Source organism: Chamaea fasciata, unplaced genomic scaffold (genome assembly GCF_029207755.1).
Source record: "Chamaea fasciata isolate MVZ Bird 193981 ecotype frontalis unplaced genomic scaffold, bChaFas1.0.hap1 SCAF_6, whole genome shotgun sequence".
NCBI lineage: Eukaryota > Metazoa > Chordata > Aves > Passeriformes > Sylviidae > Chamaea > Chamaea fasciata.
Genome location: NW_027094091.1, coordinates 35,586,021 through 35,607,488, shown reverse-complemented (window position 1 = coordinate 35,607,488; position 21,468 = coordinate 35,586,021). Strand labels below are relative to the sequence as shown.

General features: G+C 35.2%; 1 protein-coding gene across 3 annotated transcripts in view; it reads right to left on the bottom strand.

The window, feature by feature from the left end:
* Positions 1–502: 502 nt before the first annotated feature.
* Positions 503–21,468, bottom strand: part of GLRA3 (glycine receptor alpha 3) — an 81,343-nt gene continuing 60,377 nt past the window's right edge. The window contains exons 7-10 of one of the 3 annotated variants that reach the window (XM_066185947.1): positions 10,843–11,057; positions 9,129–9,275; positions 5,140–5,259; positions 503–1,393 (exon numbers count right to left, since the gene is read on the bottom strand). In XM_066185947.1, coding sequence (XP_066042044.1) covers positions 1,124–1,393; positions 5,140–5,259; positions 9,129–9,275; positions 10,843–11,057 — 752 coding nt within the window. In that variant the 3' untranslated portion in view covers positions 503–1,123. Of the gene's footprint in view, positions 1,401–5,139; positions 5,260–9,128; positions 9,276–10,842; positions 11,058–21,468 lie in introns of all 3 variants that reach the window. The other 2 variants (XM_066185948.1, XM_066185949.1) reach the window with 2 other exon arrangements.

The following is a 21,468-nucleotide window of genomic DNA, read 5'->3' as shown; positions in this document are numbered from 1 at the left end:
CAGTAAATGTAAAAGACCATCCAGGTCTTCTTTTATGTTTTAGAAGAGCTACATGTTTTTACAAACTTGTGAAGTCCTTCTTAACCAGTATCTAAGTCACATTAACAAACTCCAAAAATGAGTCAGAAAATGTGACACATTCATAAATTAAACTTCCTGTAATTATGTAATTTATAGGAGATGAATGTGCATAAACATAACTGTATTCATCCTCCAAATGCTTCAGTGAAACAGTTGACTCTCTGCTTTCAGTTTTGGTCTGAGATCTCTTTGCATTGAAGCAAAATGAAGCGTTGCAAAATTTTGATGTAATTTATCTATTTCACAAGCTGTATGAGTTTTATGAATTGAGAAAAAAAACCCCCTAAAATATAAAAAAAGATTAAAGAATATGCTTCAATTATCAAAGTATAGGTAATTAAAAGAAAAAAAATCCTTTTCAGGAATCAATACCTTATAAGTTTTAGTATATTTCTCATATGAAATGTAGACTGTTAGACTGTATACCTTGTACTGTCTGAGATTATTTCAACATACACCTTCCAGGGGAACAGTAATATGAAATACACTGAATAAATTATATGACTTAAATATATTAAATATGCTCATTGTAAAATCACCAGTACTGCCCTTAAGACTAGATCAAGTCCTTTAAACTGTTTTCTTCTCAATAATTTGCCATTGTATTGTAAAATTAAAATAAAACTTACAAACACTAATTTATTCTGTAATACTGTGGGATTCACCTAGGGTATTCTGGAAATATTTTTAAAATTAAAAATACACCAGAATTAAAAAAAAAAAATTAAGGACCATCAAAGAGTACTGTACAATTATACCACTATGTAACAGTATGTATAAATACTTGGCAGAAAAGCTTCAGTAGAGAGTGATTTTCAATGCAAAAGTTGCTAATATTTAGTTTGACAAGGAAAGTTTTCAATAGCAGATGTATCTTCTCTTGGTGTCACTCTTCCATCCCACTGTAGCAGGACATGCAGGATCTTTTTTCTCTCCCTCATTGCTTTTAACTCTTCCACAATCCTCTGATGTGCACTTCTAACAAAAAGCCTCCTATTGAGTGTGACAGCCAGATCTTCATGTACTGCAAGCCTGAATCTTGTTATTGGTGAATGTCCTCATGCCTGATGATTTTGTAGATTACCCAATAAAAAATGTTGAAAATCAGAAAGGCTAATGGGAAACAAGCTCTGGATATTGTGTCTATCTTCTTGGCCCGGTCAATGAATACCTTTCTCATCTCGTCAGGGCTTTTTGGTACAGCTTGAACAGGATTGTTTGGCCCCTTTTGTGCCATTCCGTCTTTTGCTTGCACACATGGGCCCACTCCATATGCTGTAATGCTAAACTGACTATCACGGGTATCATCATCCTGTTGGAAAAAAAAAATAGAAATAAAGCAAGAAGGGGTTTTTTTTTTAAAAATATTGTTTACAGAAATCTTACCTACTGCTAGATAGCAGTTTCATCACTACCTCATTGACTTCTTGAAGCCACACCTTATCTTTTCTTGTTGAAATTTCATCCTTATCAGAGTCTGCCAAAAATCTTTCTGGATTGTTAACAAACACAGAATTTTTCTGTTTGTTTATAGATTTTGTAATCTATTTAGACAAATGAGAACGCCTACTAAACTAGTGGTAATTGGGCACACAACTTCTGATTTGGTTTAAGTTTCCCCATTTACAGTACATTTGTGCAGTCTTCAAATGGACAAATTTCACACTGGTCTTTTAGAAAACAGCTATTAAGTCTGTACATTGCCTTACAACCCAGGATCCTGGCCTCCAGAGGTACTCATCTTTAATCACTAATGATATGCACATTTATTATATTAGTGAGCATTCTGCCTGTTTGGCCACTGTATATTTAAGTAATATCTGTAGGCCTATTTTCTGCTGTTCCTTATGAATGCATCAGATAAAGAGAATAGTACACAAGGTGTCTTAGTTTAAAAATTAAGGAAATGGAAGCTAAAGGCCAGATTTTTTTCTGACTCACTCTTCTGTTAATTCAGGGGAAAACTGGCAAAGACATTCAGGATTACGGAACTAGAAAATAATGTGATTCTTAATCACATGGCACAGAAACAGTAGGTGTTCTGAAGATACACATATTTTCTGAAGATACACGTATTTTCATAGCATGCAATTTAAAAATGTAGCTTGTGTCTGGAGACATCTTTTTTACTTCTCTTTACCTAGGTATCCTCAAGTAATAAAAAAGACACATATGCAGAAAAATAAAGGATACATAATCTGTGAAGTCAGGGCTAAATTTGATTCTGAAATATATTTCAGTGTACTCCTTTACCTAGACTACTCAAGAACAATTATGTGTTTTTGCATTTTTTCAATAGTAATTTTAAATTCAGGAATGTCAATTTTTCATGTGTAATTTAGCCTAGCTGCTTATGGATTTTGCACTTTTATGAAATATGGAAATTATTACATTAATTCTTAAATAAGTATTTTAAAATGATTTTCATAATTATTTTAAAAAGAGTTGAGCAGCTGTCAATTTTTTCCTTTGTAGGAGAATTTTTCATATTTTAAAGCTCTTCAAGCTTAAATTAAAATAAACGTCTAAAAATATCTATTTGCCTAAGCAAGTCAAATAATTAGTTTCAATTCAATAGTTAGAAGAATTTTTTGTTTTATTTTATCCACTTACTTTATACAAATGCAGTTTCTCAATGAGCACAACTTAAATCCAAAGTTCCAAATTTTTCATTTTGAAAATGTCTGTGACATTTTGAAAATCTGAAAACACTTTTCCATGAAGAATTAATTTTAATCACATTTAAAGCTTCCATGAAATAATTGCTAATTACTTTGTTTTTTAAAAAAAATCTGAGTTTTATTGTCAATATAAGTTGAATATGTTAGTTACAAAAGAATGCAGAGCAATTACTAAGTTTGAAGTGAACTATTTGGGCCATCAGCATGACCATCCAGCAGAGCTGTAGATATCACCCAACTGAAATTCTTCTTTATGTATGTAAATTGAGTAAATATAGAGACTGATAAAGTTCACTGAAACTAATACATCTAAAATCTGTATTAGAATTTGCCTTTAAAAAAGAAAAATAAAGAAAAATTAACATGAAAGAAAAGGAGGAGGAAAAATCACTGACTGACTTTACTATGGAAATGAAAAACGGAAATACAAAATGGTAGGATCATTATTTGATGACGTGATAAAACAGAGATTTAATTACTGCAATAGTGTTCCTCTCCGGTCAGATAGGAATGGGAAATAACATCTTTAATGTAGTTGTGTTATAGAATAGTTGTAGTCTTGCATTCCAGTTAAGAGAAATATTAAGTTAGAAATGAACATACTCTGAGAATGTACTATAAACTTGCCATCTAAACACCTTCATATATATATTTCAGAATTTTTGTCTTTTTATGCTTTTCCAGAAAATAATGCATATGACTGCGCAGGCTGAGATGGAAAATAAAATTATTCCTTTGAGTAGCAGATTTCAGCTCTGTATCTTTTCAGGATCAGGCACTATATACTAAGACTTTACTGTCTCTGTTTGAGGTTTGCCTGAATGGAATGATCCCCTAGAATATTTTAAAGGCCAGGTCTCTCCTTATTTTTGTGCTTGCAGACCCCCTGCATTTCATCTGCAAGCAGACTGCTTGGAAATACTCTCTCTTGTTGAACTGATGAGAACCTCCTTGCAGGAGTCCAGCATTTCTGCCTGTGTCTGTTGGATGGTGTCTGCACGAGGGCAGGCAGGATGGTTGGAGCCAGCTAGGTCACACCCTAGTTCCAGGGCTGGTGGATATGCAGGAAAGGACACCTTCTGGAGCATACCAAGAGCTGCCAGAATTCTTTTCAGGGGCAGTATCTTGAATATTGAAAATGTGTCTCTGCCATTTTTCCAGTAGATTCATAATGTGGAAAAATCACTAGGTTGGCCTCACATTCATATCTGAGGGTGCTTGTGCACAGCAGGATATATGTAGTTGCTCTTATTATCAGTACTAGCTTTGAGTGCTTTCTTGAAGGCATTTATGTCAGTGGCAATCCTTCTCTTTCTTTCTATTGATTGTCGTGGATAAAGTCCCTCTTTTTGACTAGAAATATTTCTCAGAATGCATGTGTCTCAGTCTACAGATGTAGAAGTCATCTGAAGGACAATACCCTGTATGACCCAGCTGAGAGCCTTTACAACAAATCTTCCTGAAAGAGTCCTGCATATTGGCTGAATTAACAGAATTATGTTTTTAAGTGTTAAGGAAGCTTTCATTTCTTTTGTGTCCTTTTTTAGTGTATCATCACTAAGGAAGAGAAAACTATTATAGATTTTTGGTAAAACTTTAAAAATCTTATGAATGAACTTTAGTAAGAGTTTGATTTGAATGCATTTTTCACCCATTCAGCTTTAGAATTAACAATTGTAGAAAGTTGTTCTGCATGCAGCTACGTTTAAATTTTTTATCATTTCTATTCAAATTACTGTAGTTAAGGAATGGAAAAAATTTAGATAAGAAGTTTTTTTTGGAAAGTCAGAATTCTTTAGTGGTCTGAAGGAAATAATTTCAATTTCTTTACTTCTGTATCAGTATAGTGTAGTTCTATAAAGTACTTAGTCCTTACTTACAACAAAGTACTTACAATCATCTATAAATGAATAGAAAACTGAGTTTTGTGGTCTTGTGACTATGCTGTTTTCTGTCTGTGTGCTTAATAATAAATTTATCTTGAGAAATGTATGTAAGGGCTGAAAATAACTCCATAGCCATTTGATTCCAAGGTATCTTAACAACTTGAAAACTTATTTGAAGCCTTGACTTTGGTAATTTGAACACTAACATTTTATTGCTCAGTTTTGAAAAGGGAAGTGGCATAGAGTTGTTTTGCACTACAAACAGGGCAAAATTTTATTCTTATGTTTTAATCCATATTTAAACAGATCAAAATGAATTATGAAATTAACAGGATGGCACCTTTACTAATATTTCACGTCATCACATACAGGTAGCAATGAAGGTTTATGAAGTTCACATGGGAAGATGTTATTGTAGACAAAAGGACAGGGCCTCTGTTAATGGTTGGTTATCACATTATGACAAATGGGACATCTTCTTCATAGTTTACCCTTAAATTTGTACTGTAGATTTGAGGCAAAGTCCCGTCTATACGTCCTGCACATCTCAAGCCATTGCTATGCTGTAATGATTCACTGATTTCATTTCCATCAAGAACTCCCTCAAAATACTTTCATCAAAACGGATGGTTGACCAAAAAGAAAACAAAAGAAAAAAGGCGTGATTACCATTAAAGACAATCTAATTTGCATGTCTATTTTCCTTTCTAAAGATATGGTGATCTTTAGATTTTGAAAATAGAACCAATAGACTGAATATTCCAGAAACCTAAATATATTAACAGCTAACCTAAAATCAAATTGTTATTGTTCAGTATATGTACAGAATTAATATTTTTCCCACAGAATGCAACTAAGAAAAAAAACAATGATCATAGGTGTGTTTCAGTATCTCTGTATGACTTCTAATTATGCCATTCTTTTTCCTTTTGTGTTTTAGGAAGGAAATGAATAATTAACATTCATTCTGAAGGAATGGTAACATACTAATATTTCTGAATAATTCTTTTCACTGGCCAGGTTTCTTTTTTTGTCAAAAAGCTGTGGCTCATGTACTAAGTATCAAAAATGAAGTCTCAAACTGGGAAGCAAAATTCCCCTGTTCTCAGGATTCATTATGCCATTTGTGTAATCATAAAGACATTAGACCCTTTTAAAAAATTTCCTATACCTACTGTGATGCTTATTGGAAAACAGCACTGAGTAGGTTGCACGTTATGTTGCAACAACAGCCTATCATTTATAAGTGAATTTATAACATGATCTCAGACACTTCAAAATTTTTGCTAGTTCTGTACAAACTGGATTTGGCCTCTGAAAAGAATGTTGCCTTTAAGAAATTTGGAATCACTTAGTGAACTCCATACTTACAATCATAAAAATGGTGGTCAGAGGATGCAGTTGTACCTAAGAATTGCCTCGATGCTGCTATTATTGTTGTCAGGGAAGGGAGGCCATATATGAACCAGATGGTGTGAAAAAAAGGCAGTGACTATAAGTGGAAAAAGCATGAGGAAAATGGCAAGGATAGATGAACTCTGGATGCCAAAATGTCTTGTTGCAGTTCTGTACATAACTGTAATTTGTATAACAAACACTGCAGGGGTCTTATCCAAGTTCAAACATACACTTCTTAAGAGGGAGATTCCAGTTTCTCTGTGTTTTCAAAAGGATATACCCATAGTTTTAATTAATTTTAAAAATATTCCAAACTATGAAAACCTGAAAATTTGTTTGAGGATATGTTTAGAAATAAAATTGAATTCAATGATTCGAACAAAGCATCTGAAAAACACAGGAGAATCAGTAAGCATGATGTTTAGCCAGAAATAATCAGCTTTGCATTAGATGGAAAGCATTGTCTCTGCAGGATGTTTCTCTGGAATAAGACCCAGAAGATATGGAAGATCACAATTCTGATATGGGTCAATAACATGCTGTTGTTTAAAAGGCAAATGGTAAGCCAGTTTGGATAAACAACTGTATTACTTGCATCACTTGATCCTTTGGCTGCTTTCAATTGTTCCTGTATAGGTTTCATGTTGTTCATGTTGCAAATGTAGTTTTGAGAAATTGTGTGGGCTTATTAGGAGACTTTCCAAGGAAGGTGAGTGAATGAGAAGAAAACAAAACAAAACTGCCAAAACCCAAAGCAAACCAAAACCTGCATCCACTGGGAATATTTATAGAAAAGACTGAATGGAAATGTGCAAATGGTGGCATGAAGGAATGAAGAAGTCTGGTTTCTGTGTCCTTTCTCTCCTTTGCCATGAGAGGCCAAAAAACACATTACTAAAATAAACTTTTTAAACAATTGGAATAGATTTCAGGGGAGCTCGTGGAATTTTTTTGGCTGGGATGAATTAAGTATGAATGATCTTTACTTAAGTCAGGAAAATTGATCCACTTACCTCTCAAAGGCACTGAAATTCAATCACAGGACTATTGCTTTGGTTACTTGGTAAAAGTAAATCTTTCTTGCAACAAGCATATCTTTCTAATTACAAAGGAAATAGACTGGAAATTCTTCAGCTGCCCTACACATATCTGAAATGAAACATTTCCACACTGATCTATTTTTGCTTTTTTGCAACACATCAAATCACTAAACCTTTTGCTGTACCCTTGTAGATAAAATACCAGTGGCAAAAAAAATTCTGTATTCAACAATTAGAATTCACCTGGTAGAAAAACCTGATCTTAGTAAAATGTTCCAAGATGGAAAGCATACAGAATGAAAAAGTCTAATAAGTTACCCTATCTTCTTTATTTCTCTAATAGTTTTGGATGTAAATACTGAATAGAATATTGTTTTTTGTCTTTGCCAAGGAAGAAGGTTCAGTGTTCAAGGAAGCTACTAAAGTTTACTTTAAATGCAGCCTTTTTACATAACTTCTTTTCACCTCTTGAATTTATGGTTAAATAAACACGGTAGTTTTCAAAGTAAATACAATCTAATCCCTGAGAGCTAGTGGCTGTTTGACCTAGTTCAAAAGAAAAACAAACATACAAAAGTTTATAATCATGAGCTATAGTAACTGACGTTAAAGAAAACAAAAGAAAAAGGAAGACTATATTACTTTAAATTATGATCCTAGGGCCTGCATTTCATATTATAAATTGTGGTGAATAAATAATAACATTTGTGGTAAGGAAGGCAAGTTATTAACTGAAGTTTTTAATCTGTAAGACATCATTTAATATTTTTGTACCAGAGTGTTTAAGATGTGATCCAAATTTCTTTTTGAGAGATAAAATCTCCATGCTGCAATGTTTTGAGCAGGAAGAAAGAAGCAATTTTTCACAAGTCAAAGGCCGAACGCAGGTATTTGCAGTCTGAGTCATCCTCTAGTCTACAGTACACGAGTTTCGGTGAGCAGCTGAAGAAGTCTGAGACTCAACACACAGGGACAGACAAACATATGAAAATGTCATTTTCACCTGACTGTCTGGCCTGCCTTTTAACACGGAGACTTACTCACAGAGGCTGCTTAGGTAGGCTTTACAGCAGCGCAGATTTTTAGTATCTTCTAAGAGGGACACTTGTAAAATATCTTCTCCTGGTGATGTAAGCAGTAGACTAAGTGTTCAAGAATGAAAGATGGTTGAACTGAATCACGTTGCTATGGTAAGATTTTCATCCACTAGTAATATTCTAGATAGTGATAGACTCTGCATGACATGGGAGTGGGGTGAGGGTTACTCATTTAAAAAGTAGGCTGGAGAACTATTTACACTTTGTAAAATCTGAAGTAGGAGTTACACGTTGTAAGAAATTTTCCTTAGTGCTTGATTTAACTACAGATTTCAGAATTCAAATTTGTAACCTTAGCTGTTTGGCTTTGCACACTGGTAGTGAGCTATTTTACTGGTAGTCTGTATAGCTCCGGCTCTAATATAAATACGAATAACCACTACTATAATTAAGTTTCTCACTAATAATATGAACAACTAAAACAAAATTACTGGACAGAAGAAAAAAAACCCCTAAACTTACCAGCCTTTTAAAGTAAAATGTTTGTTCTTCAAACAATGATGTTATTTGAATAATCACTTTTTGTGTTAAAAAATATTTGCATGAAACACAGCTGTTAGGGCTTTGAATTGAGTATTAGAATGAAATTAGGAAACAATATTTGTTGAACCTCAATGCAGTAAAAAGTGCTGCAAATACCAGTAACATTCATTCACTGAAGTATAATCTAACTCTTCTAACAGAGTGAAATTCATGCTGGTGCAGATGGCTCCCACATGGCCCATGCCTCATTTAAATCCCTCTTAATCCCTCTTTCGAGAATTCAAGTTGGATTTATGCAATTCATAGTCCTTCTAGTGACCCTCTGCCTATAGTGAATTTTTTGCTGTGTTACCATTTTATTTCTATTGCCACTTCAAGTTGCAGTGTGTTTACCAAATTAACCCTGCATCCCGGAATAATTCAGTCAGATCCTTTAAAAGCTGTGAACACCGTTAATTTTACCTTGCTCTTCTTCCTCTTGCGTCGGAACCGCAGAAGCTCTTTATGCTGCCTGGACACAAAGTTTACAGCTGCATACTCCAGGAGTGCAGAAAACACAAAGAGCAGACACACTGCCATCCAGATGTCAATCGCTTTGACGTATGACACCTGTGAGAGGAGGCAGGAGAAGCCTGAGTGTGTTCAAACCACAGATGTGAAGAGTAGTATTTCCTGGCAGGAGGAAGTGCATTAATATCTCCACATCCCAACAATACTTTTATTGAACAAGACTTTCCATGGAAAGTTAGACGATAATAAGAAAAGCAATTAAATCTATACATGTTAAATTTTTGTTTAAAAATGTATTCTTTTACAAAATGTGTTTAAATCATTAACAGTTTCCTCTAGCATACTGTGTATTACATCACAACCCAAATAATCCTAAAAAAACACATGCTCTTTCTTCATTTGTCCTGCTGAGATCTTTGAATGACACTAAGGGAGCAAAAAATAGCTTGTAGTGGCACCAGTGGGAATTCCTGTACTAAAATGGATATGGTTGAAAGTCTCTGGAATAAAAATTAGGTAGAAGAAAGGAGATAGGTGGAGAGGTCTGATGTGTTAATTTTCAGCTAATATAGGCACAGTAAATCATATATTTAATTTCAGATTAGTCCTGTAGTTTTGACACAGTGAAAGTATTAAAAATCAGATACAGTTTAGGGCTCATTGCAATCCTGTATTGACATGATCAGATGCAGGACATGATCTGAACCAAGAAAGTAGGGCCTGCTTCTTAGCAGAGTTACAAGAGCTTTTTTATATAAGCAAACATGGCTAACTTCAGGCCTCAGAATGTTACAAAAATAATCTGCAGCTCTCTGTTAGCCTCTTACATTGTGGTTTTTTTTTTGAGTTTTTAAGGCATTCCATTTTATCTGTTGATCCCAACCAGATGCATTCAGTTCCATATATTTGGGACAAAAAGCATGCTCAAATCTGTTAGGGCTATCTGTTATACTTTTAAAAAAAGTTAATTAGACAGCCTAAAAATATAATGTTAAAACTAATACAGAATTGAACTTTGTGTATTTTTGTTGTATATATTTTATTTCTTTTAGCTGCAATGGCACATGAAGATGGTCAAGGAATAAGCCTTAAAATGTAACAGAAAATATTTAAAACAATTACAACTCAAAATGGAAATAGTTAATCATAGAAATTAACTTTAAGTGATTTTCATTGTGTTGAGAATTATTTTTATGCAATTGTTTGGAGCTGTTAAGGTTTACATTTTCCTACATTTTAATGTAAATGTGTTTGTAACTAGTGAGCTAATTCATAATTTAGGTAGTTTTGAGAAAAGACTATAATTGAGAATCTATGGCATTTAGAATTTCAGTCGTATCTTCTAGCATGCCATCAGATACTGGGATGTGAAAAAGGATGAGCCAGTCAGCTATTAAGTAGAGTTTATGTAATACTGAGTAACATTGTTTTCACTGCTTGTTAAGGTTTATGGAATTAACTAGATATGGCTGGCTATATAGTTGAGACAGGGGAGAAATAGAATGTATTTGACTGGAGAATCAAAAAACCCCTAAATATTTCAAAACTATTTATCTGGTTTAAAAAATGATTGGATGCTAATAATTAAAACACATAAGGTTGACTGAAAGTGTTTGACACATAACATTATGATTTATATAGTACAAACAAAGGAAATTTAGCCTACCTTTGGAAGAGATGCTCGTGAACCTGAGCTTTGTGTTGTCATGGTCAGTACAGTTGTTATGCCCAAAGCCACTCTGGCTGGAGCTGCATCCATATTGATCCAGAATGACACCCAGGACAGAATGACGATCAGGAGGCTTGGGATGTACATCTGGATGAGATAGTAACCCATCTGCCTCTCAAGGTGAAAGCGGACTTCAATACACGTGAATTTCCCTTTTTACAGCGAAGGAGAAATATTCAAGAGAAATAGAATGTTTTTACTGTCGACATCTAGTGCACACTCCTAAAGAGTATATGCCATGTCAAATATATTTGTTCACTAGAAAAATATTTGTGTTTTGAATTCTCTGCAGTGACTTGTAATAAAGACTGTCCCCATTATAACAGAAGTATCTACTGGAAAGAAAAGGGGCAGAATATCTAAAAAAATTAAGAATTTGAAAAGGTCTGAAATTCTTATTTTCTTATAAAAACCCCCCACAATTCATTATACCAATAGGAAATTTCCTCTGTGAGAACACGGTTTTGCAACTTATGATTTGGAAATACGTCTGTGTACAAGAAGAATGCTTGCTTCCCCATTGTATAATATTTCTTTTATTTTTGGTTCAATTTTAAGCTTTATTTTATTTTTAAACTAAAAATTGGGGAAAACACAGTGATATCAGTATGGGCATTAGGTTATCACTAGCAGAATCTGCTAAATCTCTCCATGTGTACCCATTCAAACTGTTCCAGCTTGTAAGAGAAATGATCAAGTTTCAAGCACTGATTGAAAGAACAGAGTTTAGGAAACTTCAGGAAGGTAATTAAATGACCTAGTTTTATCCAGGTACTGAATATAAAGCAACTTCTACTAACTTATTCAAATCAGAACAACAGCAACAACAAATCTATTGGGAGCTCATAAAATTTCATAAATCCATCTTTTTATATTAGCCAGGTTGTTGTGGGGTTGGGGGTTTTTTCCCACCCCGCAAGCTGTAGATTATTTCACCGATCTTGACCCAGCCTCATTAGACTTTCTAGTTCTGCCCAATGGCCATATCAGTCACATAAGAATGGTGCTGAAGGCAATGCTGTAACTCTAAGTGGTGTATGCATAAAACAGTTTCTCACAGCAACAGATACACATAACTCAGTTTTCTTCCTTCTTTTGAGTGAAAACATTTCCTAATTCTAAATTTAACAAGGAAGGCTATATTGTTATTTGTTTCTTAGGTGGTAAAGCTCTTTGGTTATGCTTTCCCCTCGTCTTTGACAGATATCTTTCTAATCAATTTCTATTTGCCAAAATGCTATTTTATACAAAAATTTTCCACATTATAAAGATTTGATACTTATCAGATTAAAAATTATGTAATGGATTTATAAGTTTATCTTATACTAATGTGTTGTGTTTTATGCTGTGACAGTGGTGTTAGGCATACAGAAATGAACTTCAGATAAAGTCAAACAAATATTTTTATTCTAGGGATATTAAGTATCTGAACTTCATTATTTTCATAACAGTTCTTTTAATAGGCCATTTTTCTATGATGCCATAATGAATGTAATTTTATCACAATTTTGTTCTGCTGAGGCTCTAAAAAAAATTTAGAAAGACATTTTGTTATGATGTTTGAATTTAAGGTTACATTCTGTATCTCAGGAGGTTTGTATCTGCAAGCTCAATTATTAGTTCCATTCCTAATTGCCAGCATTTTCTGAATCCTATCTATACTCTCCAAATCTGTGTCCCAGATCCTGGCTTAACCATCTGCTACCCCAGATTCAAGACTAATTTCTGCCTCATTCATGGGATGAAATCCTGGTTTTAAAAAGTGAATGGGAATTTTGGTGTTTACTTCAGGAAAGGCCAGGATTTTTCCCTATGTTTCTCTTCCATGGTTTTCAAAAGTATAGCTATGCAATTTAGTCTTTCACTTAGCAGTTCTGTACACCCCACATAACCAGAAGTTCTGCACTGACTGGCCTTTGTTGGAATCATGTTCTTACTTCAAACTGGTTCTTACCCTGAAGATTTCTCTTTTTTGTGACATTCATTCTGTTAATTCAGCAGCCTTGGACAGCAGCAGTCTCTGTCTCATACATCACAGTAAATCGTGGTGGTAAGGAGTGACAGAAATGCATCAGCCCAATCTAGGTCTAAGCAAAGCCATTTTATTTGGCATTGTATCAGTAAGAATTGTTCAGCATTTTCTTCTTATAGGGTCCCATATTCTCCTTTCAAAACAAATTAGGAAGGAAAACTCAGGAGCATCAGACTTCATAATATATGCATATATGAAGTGTCAATAAACATCAGCTATTGTTTGTATATTTTTTTTTTCCATCCAGAGAAATGTGGGATAAGAGATCTAAGTTTTTTTTTCCTGAGGACTCCAGTGGACTTGAACGATTACAGAGCACTCAGCACAAAAATTCTGTGGTCCTAAACAGTGAACAGTAAATAATATAGTAGCTCTGATCTGGATTATTTATGTGTTTGAAAATTTGACAGATCTAATTGAACTAAGGAGGAAGAGAAGAATACTTGTAAGCAACAGAATCCTAAAAATTTAAAGAGATTCTTAATAAAAGAAGTGCAAACAGAATATATTGTAACCACAGGGAAGGAGAGAAAAAAGCAGGGATAATGAAGATGCCAGAATTAGGACTGAATGATGTGTCAGAGGAATTATACAAAAGCATTTTTTGATTGGTTTAGTATTTTTGTAAATATCATTGGCAAGGAAAATACTCCTCAAAACCCATAACACCAAGACCAAACAATAAACTAAAAAAAAAAAAAAAAAAAAAAGGTATATGGAATGTGTCTCAAAGTAGAGAAACACCTTTGCATAGCTCTACATGTGTGACTTAAGAGTCCTGTCTTTTTCTTAGACCCAGAGAGTTTATGGACTTGCCAGGCATACTGCCAGGGCTTCCTAGTCAAGACTACTATGTTCCTCTCTTCCAGTACAGCTCTCAAAAATTAATATATAGCAGCTCCTCAGGAAGACTGGTGGCTACCCAGCTAGACACCCTTCTCTGTTGCTCCACTACTGAGTATTGGAGAAAGGCTGCAGATGGAAGTCAATCTCAGCACTGCAGATGCAGAAGTTGCTGGTCTAAGTGTGAAAGAGTTGATGTTAGCTTTTGCCCTTCCTGTCTGAAATAAGAACCACCTGCATAAACTTGGCTCATGCAGTTGAGTGGAAAAAGAAGCACTTGCACCAGCAGATGTGAGCTCTAGCCAGCAGAGGCTGTGGTGTTTTTTCCCACCTGAAGCAGCATCCAACTTTGGGCTTCCTTTCTCTTCCTGTATTCCATTTCAAATTCAAAGCCAGGTTAGCTGTGGTTTAATCTATTTGACTGGATGCTTGAATGGATCAGAAGAGACATCCCCATAAAGTCATTTCAGCTGGGGAATGAGATAGACAAGCAACTAAGAGCATTGCTCTAAAAATGCGTTTGCAGTACATGAAAGGTAAGATCTAGTTCATTTTGATATGCACTGTGAATGTCAGAGAGTGCCTAGCAGGAGGATAGGAATCCCTTGTGGTATTGTGGCTTTGCTGGGGCTGTGCAACAAATTAAGACCTGATGGTAGTTTCAGACTAAAGTTAAGTGTAAGTATGCACACAATCCATTTTTGTAAAGCAAAAGAAAGAAAAACTATGCAGGGTTTCCCAAAAGAAATATTTTTTCCTGAATTGAGGTTACGTATTTTGTGTTTGTAAGTTGAGTCTCACCAGGGATTTAAGTGCATGAAAGGCCCCAAAAGTGCTGACTTGATGAGTGTTTTACCTATGTGTGTGAATTGAATGTACCAGTGTATATGCATGTGATGGTGCATTTTAAACTCTTGCAAATTTTGTCTCTTGGTAACAATGTTAGAGCTGCTGGACTGGCAAGATTTCCATGCACTGTCCATGCTGAAGCCATTAGTGTAGTGAAAAAATAAAATTGTAGTCAGTCAATATGATTTTTCTTTCTGCTAGAAAGCACAAATTGCTTTTCTTTGGAGTCAGTATCTAAATCACATACAGTTTTTGTTGTTTCTTCCATGGCCAACTGTGAAGAGCATTTTTCTACTTCAGGTCATCTTCACACTACACAGACTCATGACTGTGGCATGTGCTGTTTAAAAAATCGGCTATGAAGGCAGAAGTATGCTTGTGTCATTAAAAAATACTGTCAGCAGTATGGGATGTGCAAGAGAAATCAAGCATAAGTTGTAAATTCAGGCCATAAAGAATCCTCTTTTATAGTTTCATCTGTCTCAAACTGTCCCAGAGGTAAGAGTTGGTAGGACTTAAAAGTGTTTGTCTCCTTTTAGCAGCCCTTAGGATCTCTTTTGGGGAAAGCATTTCTTACTGTACCCCTACAATGTCATAAATATGTTACAATACCCAGGAAGGCTGAGTAGCTGGTTCTGAGGCTATGCAGAAAGTTTTAATAAGGGAAAATTACTTCAGGATTCTGAATCAAGGAAATTGTGTGCCTGAGAAATAACTAAGAAAGGAGTAACAATTACTAAACTACTATGAAATTAAAAATTAATACCATAATAAAATATAAAATGAATAAGCATAAACAAAAGAGAAAAGAAGCGTGCAGAGTTCAACTGTTAATCCCTGCAGAATGGAGAGTTATCTGCTGAAGGTTCTTGATACCACTTTAGATAATAGTAATTGGTAGTCTGACCTTGTAACTCATTGATAACACTAATAAATGATTTACTGTGAAATATCTTATGGATATAGAGAAGACTGTGGCTAAAAGTCTATACAGCTAATGAAATTACATGAATCTATTTACTTAAAATAAGAATCATGCTTGCTGAATAGAGATGATTTAAAGCTTAGCACAATTGAACTGAGTTAAGCAAATCTGAATAAATTTATGGTGCTCTGCAGAATATGTGTCTTGGATCTGGGAAGCAAATATTTCATATTCTGATTCCAACACATCTGTCAGCATGGATGTAGACCACACAATTCTGATTTTACCAGTGACTGATAGCCAACAAGCAGCCAGTCTAGCAATCAAAATATTGCTAGCTATGGAGATTTTCTAACAGAATCCTGGGTCAATTGGACTGTAATGATGTTCCTCTGCAACAACACTTCCTTTTTCCTCTTGAAAAACAGCTAGAGACAAAGGTTTAGCATGAAATTAGAGAAACTGAGAAACAGCAGCAAAGGAGAACGGGAGAGTAAGACTGCTTCAGTGGCTAGGATATGCTCAACCTAAATGGCTGACTGAGAGTTAGATCTCTTAATACTATAGAGAGCTTCTCCCACTTGTCTGTCTTCTAGAAAGCCATTTCTTAAGCACCTCAATTCCTCTACTCCCCATATCCTGACAGATCTCCTAAGTTCAAAATGAGCTTGAAAATTGCATTAGAGTATTTGCCTCTCGGTGTTATTCTAAACCTCTGCTGTGTTTAACATTTTTAGATATGTAAAAATCAGACTTTGTCCTCTTATGTGGAAAAGATAACATATTGCAAAAGCCAGCTGACACTCTCTTCCTTATAGAGATAAAAGTAATGGTAGTTCTTTCTTCTCAAGACAAAAGTTAAAGACCCTTCTTCCAAAATGAAACAATAGGTGGACTCAAGAGACAGAATTTGTATTGATTGATGTAATATGGATACTCATGCCTTTGACTGCCTTCTAAAGTTTAATACCTTTGATTCACAGGCTCTTACTAAATGGTTGTCACTGCAATGCTCTGAGTATTCCTGTCTACCCTCTCTACAAGGACAAATATTTACTCAAACAAGTATCTGTTGCAGGACAACCCACACTGAGGATAGTTTAAGACATATAATATATATTACAGATATGATCTTATTGCAGGCCATCATAGACCTTCCCTTTCCTGCATTTCTCCAGCCCTTCCTTAATGTTGGTTCTGGCACTTGTCACCTCCTGCGTTGGGGAACTTCAGTGTGCCAGGTAGTAGAAAGCTAGTCTTTAAATACATAAATAACGTTAAAACCCCATACAGATTAAGTTTGATCAGTATTGTCCTGAGACAAAAAAGTTTATCATGTAATTAATTAACACTTTTATTAAAGGCCTGCAGATATATAAGCCCTAATATTTTAACTAGTACACAGGATGGAATTACCCTGGCAAAGGTCCTTGCCTTTAGTTAGAGTGTAGCTATCGGCTCCAACAGTCTTCAGAAAAAAAGAATTGATGAAAAAAAAGTCCCCCAAAACAAAACAAAAACAAAAAACCAAACCAACCAACCAAAAAACTAACAACAAAACACCAAACAACCCAACCCAAAACAAACAAAAAACAAAACTAACAAACAAAAAGACAAACAAAAAAACCATGACAAAACCCCCAACTTTTTGTGTTTGAACTTATTGTAAATTTGAATGTTGAAAGGAAATTTTCTGAGGTCACTTTTACCTTCTAACTGAAAAAAGGTCTTAGATGAAAGTAGACAGGAGGAAAAAAAACTGTATTGCCATAAGAGGGATCACACAGACCACCAGCCCTTTGCTTTTGCATTTTGCTGTGTGCTTTCTTTTTTCTCTGCATCTGCTAAAATAAGATTGCAATTAACATCTCTTAGTAACAGCATGTTATGTATAACACTGCAGTCTGAATAGCAGATGATTTTCATAGAGAGGATGCAAGAGAATGAAATATATAATCTGACTTTTCCATGAAGCAATACTGTCCCCTTTACTTTCTCTTCTGTTTGAGTTATTATCAGAATGACCACAAGAAAAGCAGTCTACTTGATTTTACCTTGTTGGGTAAAGATATTTCCTAAAGATATAAGTAAATTTAGCTAAACTTATTTTCATGCTTTTTTAAGAAGTCAGGATAATTAAAAAGCATTTGGTAAGTGCAGTCTCTAGAAACTATCCAATTTGCACTTTAATATAAATTACAATTTGAGTGTATTTTGCTTATAAAAGTACTAGTTTTTTCTTCATCATAAGATAGATAAAACACCATATCTATCTTCATACAGCCTGAATAGAAATAATGATTTTCCAGTGTGTAACTTATAGAACTAGACAAATTTTCATGGCACTCGTCTATGTATCTAAAACCAAGATTCACAAAATTACTCTAGGAATGTAGTAACATTCAGTTTTTCTTTCAAGTCATGGTCTGTGGATATCAGAAGTATATTGGGGAAAATCAGTGCTGAAGCTGACACCTCTCTTTGACTACATAGATTCTTGGACAGGACGAAAGTGTGTTTACATAGCTTTTTTTGGAAAAAAGTATTCAGGCAGGTGGTAAACTTGACATTGGTGTAACATTGATAATGACTGCAGTAAAAGACAGTTGAAAATAAATATTGGAAAAGAGAAACTATTTATTTTTCAGCTTGATAAATTTGCATTTGCAGTTCTCATGTCTCTCAGAATGGAGAACTGAGCTGCATGGAGAAGGACCTTGGTAAGCTGGAGAACCCAGTATAACATCATGACAAAGACAAATGCACAGATCTCTGATGAGGATGGAGTAGCTCCCTGCCCTGATACAGGCTGGGTGTGGACTGGGTAGGCAGCAGGTCTCCCAGGCTTGGGAGCCTGAGAGATATCAAGTTGAACAGAAGTCTTGTGATGTGAAAGACTTGTCATGTGCTGCACTGTGTTAGCAGGGGCAGAGAGGGAAGAAGTATAAGCTGAAGAGACATATTTAGATGTAATGTTTCCACTTCCAGGACGGATGATGAATTTCTATTCAATGAATCTTTAAAGTAGAATGCTCAAATTTTGATCAGTGCAGAGTTGACAATTGTGGCCTCTTTGCCCTTGAGAAAAAAAGCCTTGTTGAAATCAGACAGTGCCATTTTGTGCATCTAGGGATGGTCACATCTTCAGCCTGCCATAGACTCTGTTTTCCAAAGCATTTATAATTTCTGTTTTTTCAGCAAAGAAATGAGCAGCTTCAGAGATTTCACACCCATAGACTATCTCCTAGGTAAAAAGTACAAACCTCCTTTTTGGAGAAATGATCTATGAAAAAAAAGCCTGAGGGAATTGAAAAGACATGTTTTAAAAATTACTCCTATAGTCTCAAAAAGAGTGGTTTGGGTGTTTGCTAACACAAGTAAGGGTTTGAACTGTTGTCAGAGTAAGACATCGAAGTTATGTCTCCTTTAATCACTGTCATCAAGCTGGCAGCAAAACGGCTGAATATAAGGCACTAGGTTGGTTGTAGGTGAGACTTAGAAAGGTCACAATCTCTTAAAGGTTGTTAAGCAACCTTTTTGACTATGGGGGAACAGATGAGATAGTGAGAAAAAATTGTGTTTGGGATGTGCATATTAGGAAGCCAGAGGGGGAGTGTGGAGCGCTAAGGAAACTTGCTGTTCATCAAGATCGCAATTATCAGAAATGATCACATACAGAATCTATCGGCTCTGGTGGTGAGTGTAGCAGTCATAGCTCTGCTATTTCCAGGACCACTACATCTAATTCTCTGACCCAAAATGCATTATTAGACCTAAGACAATCCTGAGCAGCATCACTCCAGTGCAGGTGTAAAGCATTAACCATGATGCAGGGGTAAAACCAAGACTCATTTATGCCTGTTAGCCAATGCGATTATGTATGAATTCATGCAACTGTATATTGGGCTTTTTGCAGTGGTGATTGAAATTATCTGTGATTGAAATAAAATTTAGGAATTGCCCAAGGAAGAAATTAATGTAACACAGGAATTCCAGCAAAGCAAGACCATCCTTGTAATGTCTATGGTTCATGTGTGATTTTTATGGCTGTTATGATTCTACTTCACTTTCCAAATAGGTCACTGCAGATATGCCTGTGGATGCAAAACATGAAAATTGTCAGAAATGCTGTTGTGTCACTTTATAACATAAGAGCTGATGAGCCATTTTGCTGTACTGTTGCTGAAACTGTTATATCTCCATATTTAGATGTTTTATTTTTTTGAGCTCTGGTTACAGTGAACCATTTTCTATTGGGCACGAAACACTGATGAGACAGGCACTGATGAGTTTCCATGTACTTTCCTGAAGCTTCATCTAATTTGCTTCACAGGGAGAATTTTGGGATTTTTTTTTTTCTGTTTTGCAGGATGTCTCAGAAGAGCTTTCCATCCTGCGTTGTAACTGAATTTAATTTGAAAACCCTTCTTTGGTCACTTACTGCATACCAGCTGCAGTTGCTTAGCATTATTTTAAGAATTCATTTTATCCAGTCTGTCACAGACCAGAGAAATAGACTTCACATCATGTTTTAAAAACTGTTTTTTGTAAATTTTGGTTCTTGTGGAGTATCCTAAATGCATATCCGCCTGCAATATCTCATTGCAGAAGCCTTAAGAAAGCACATTAGTGATCGTGTATCCAAGTGACATAGTGAAAATAGTTGTTGTTGTCTTTTAATATAATGTTCATGGGTACTTGTATTTTAAATTACAAATGGTACTTATTAATACTGATTCTAACAAAGAAATAAAAGGAATTCTTGCTCTCCTAGAAACTAAACCCCTCTAATCTGACTAAATTTGCTTCATATGGAAGATTTGAATTTAAAAAACCCAACAACTTTAGACAAAATACTGTTATCTCGAAGAGGAGACTATCACAATAAATGTAGTCCTTCATGGGTAATTCTCCTTTTCTTTCTGATTTGCCCTGACAAAGTTCTGTACCTGTAATTTTGGTGCTGTAACTCAGAGCAGGCCACTCTGCTGCTTCCTCTGGTGAGGACATACCCTTCCATCTGCTGCTCAGCATCAGAATCATATTTTTACCCCCTGCCCATCATAGGCAGGTCCCATAGCTGTGCAGTTAATCTATTTTTTGATGACATCTTTTAACATTCCTATCCTCTAACTGCATCCAGGCTTCCAAGTCTTCTGTGTTATCAAATGCCTTGATTTTTTTTTTTTTTTTTGTGAACAAGTTAAACGGTGCAATTACTTTTTCAGTACAGGCACGAGCTTTATCTTTCCAGGGTTGTGGGTTGCACTCACATCTTAGAGCATGTTTGATCACAGAAATGCCATTTGGTCAAAGCAATACAGAATACAACAGGCTGCTGATTGGCCACTGACTTACTGCAGTAAACACTTTCTCTCACCCAAATGTGACAGAATTACTTGGAGAAAAGCACACTTGTAGCCACATCTTGAGAACCATGAGGCCTCACATGCAGTTAGTAACATCTCTTGCTCCTGCTTCTCCATTCAGGTTAGGGCCACAATGAAAACTAATATAAATATGTTGACCCCATGTAACCTAGTGTAGTGTGCCTAGGCGTAGCATATTTTCCTGTTTTTCCTTAGATAAAAATTAATGCCAAGTTAAATAGGCTTGAAACATAGGTTGTGAAGAAAAATGCTATCCCTTCAAAATACTGAAAAAATTAAGTTCTAGTCAAAATCACGAGGCTTAAACTCTGACAATTATAATGTAAGTTCTCAAAACAAGCGAGTAAAAGTACAACAAATTAGCTTCGGATGGAGTGTTTGAAGATCACTGGAAATTCTGAAATTTTAAACCAGGTTTCCATTCAGTATCAGGTTAAGCATCACCGTAATGTCTGAATTTCTCAGAGGTTTTTGATGCACCATGTTATGCAAATGAACTTCAGAAAAAAGAGCAGAAAACTCTA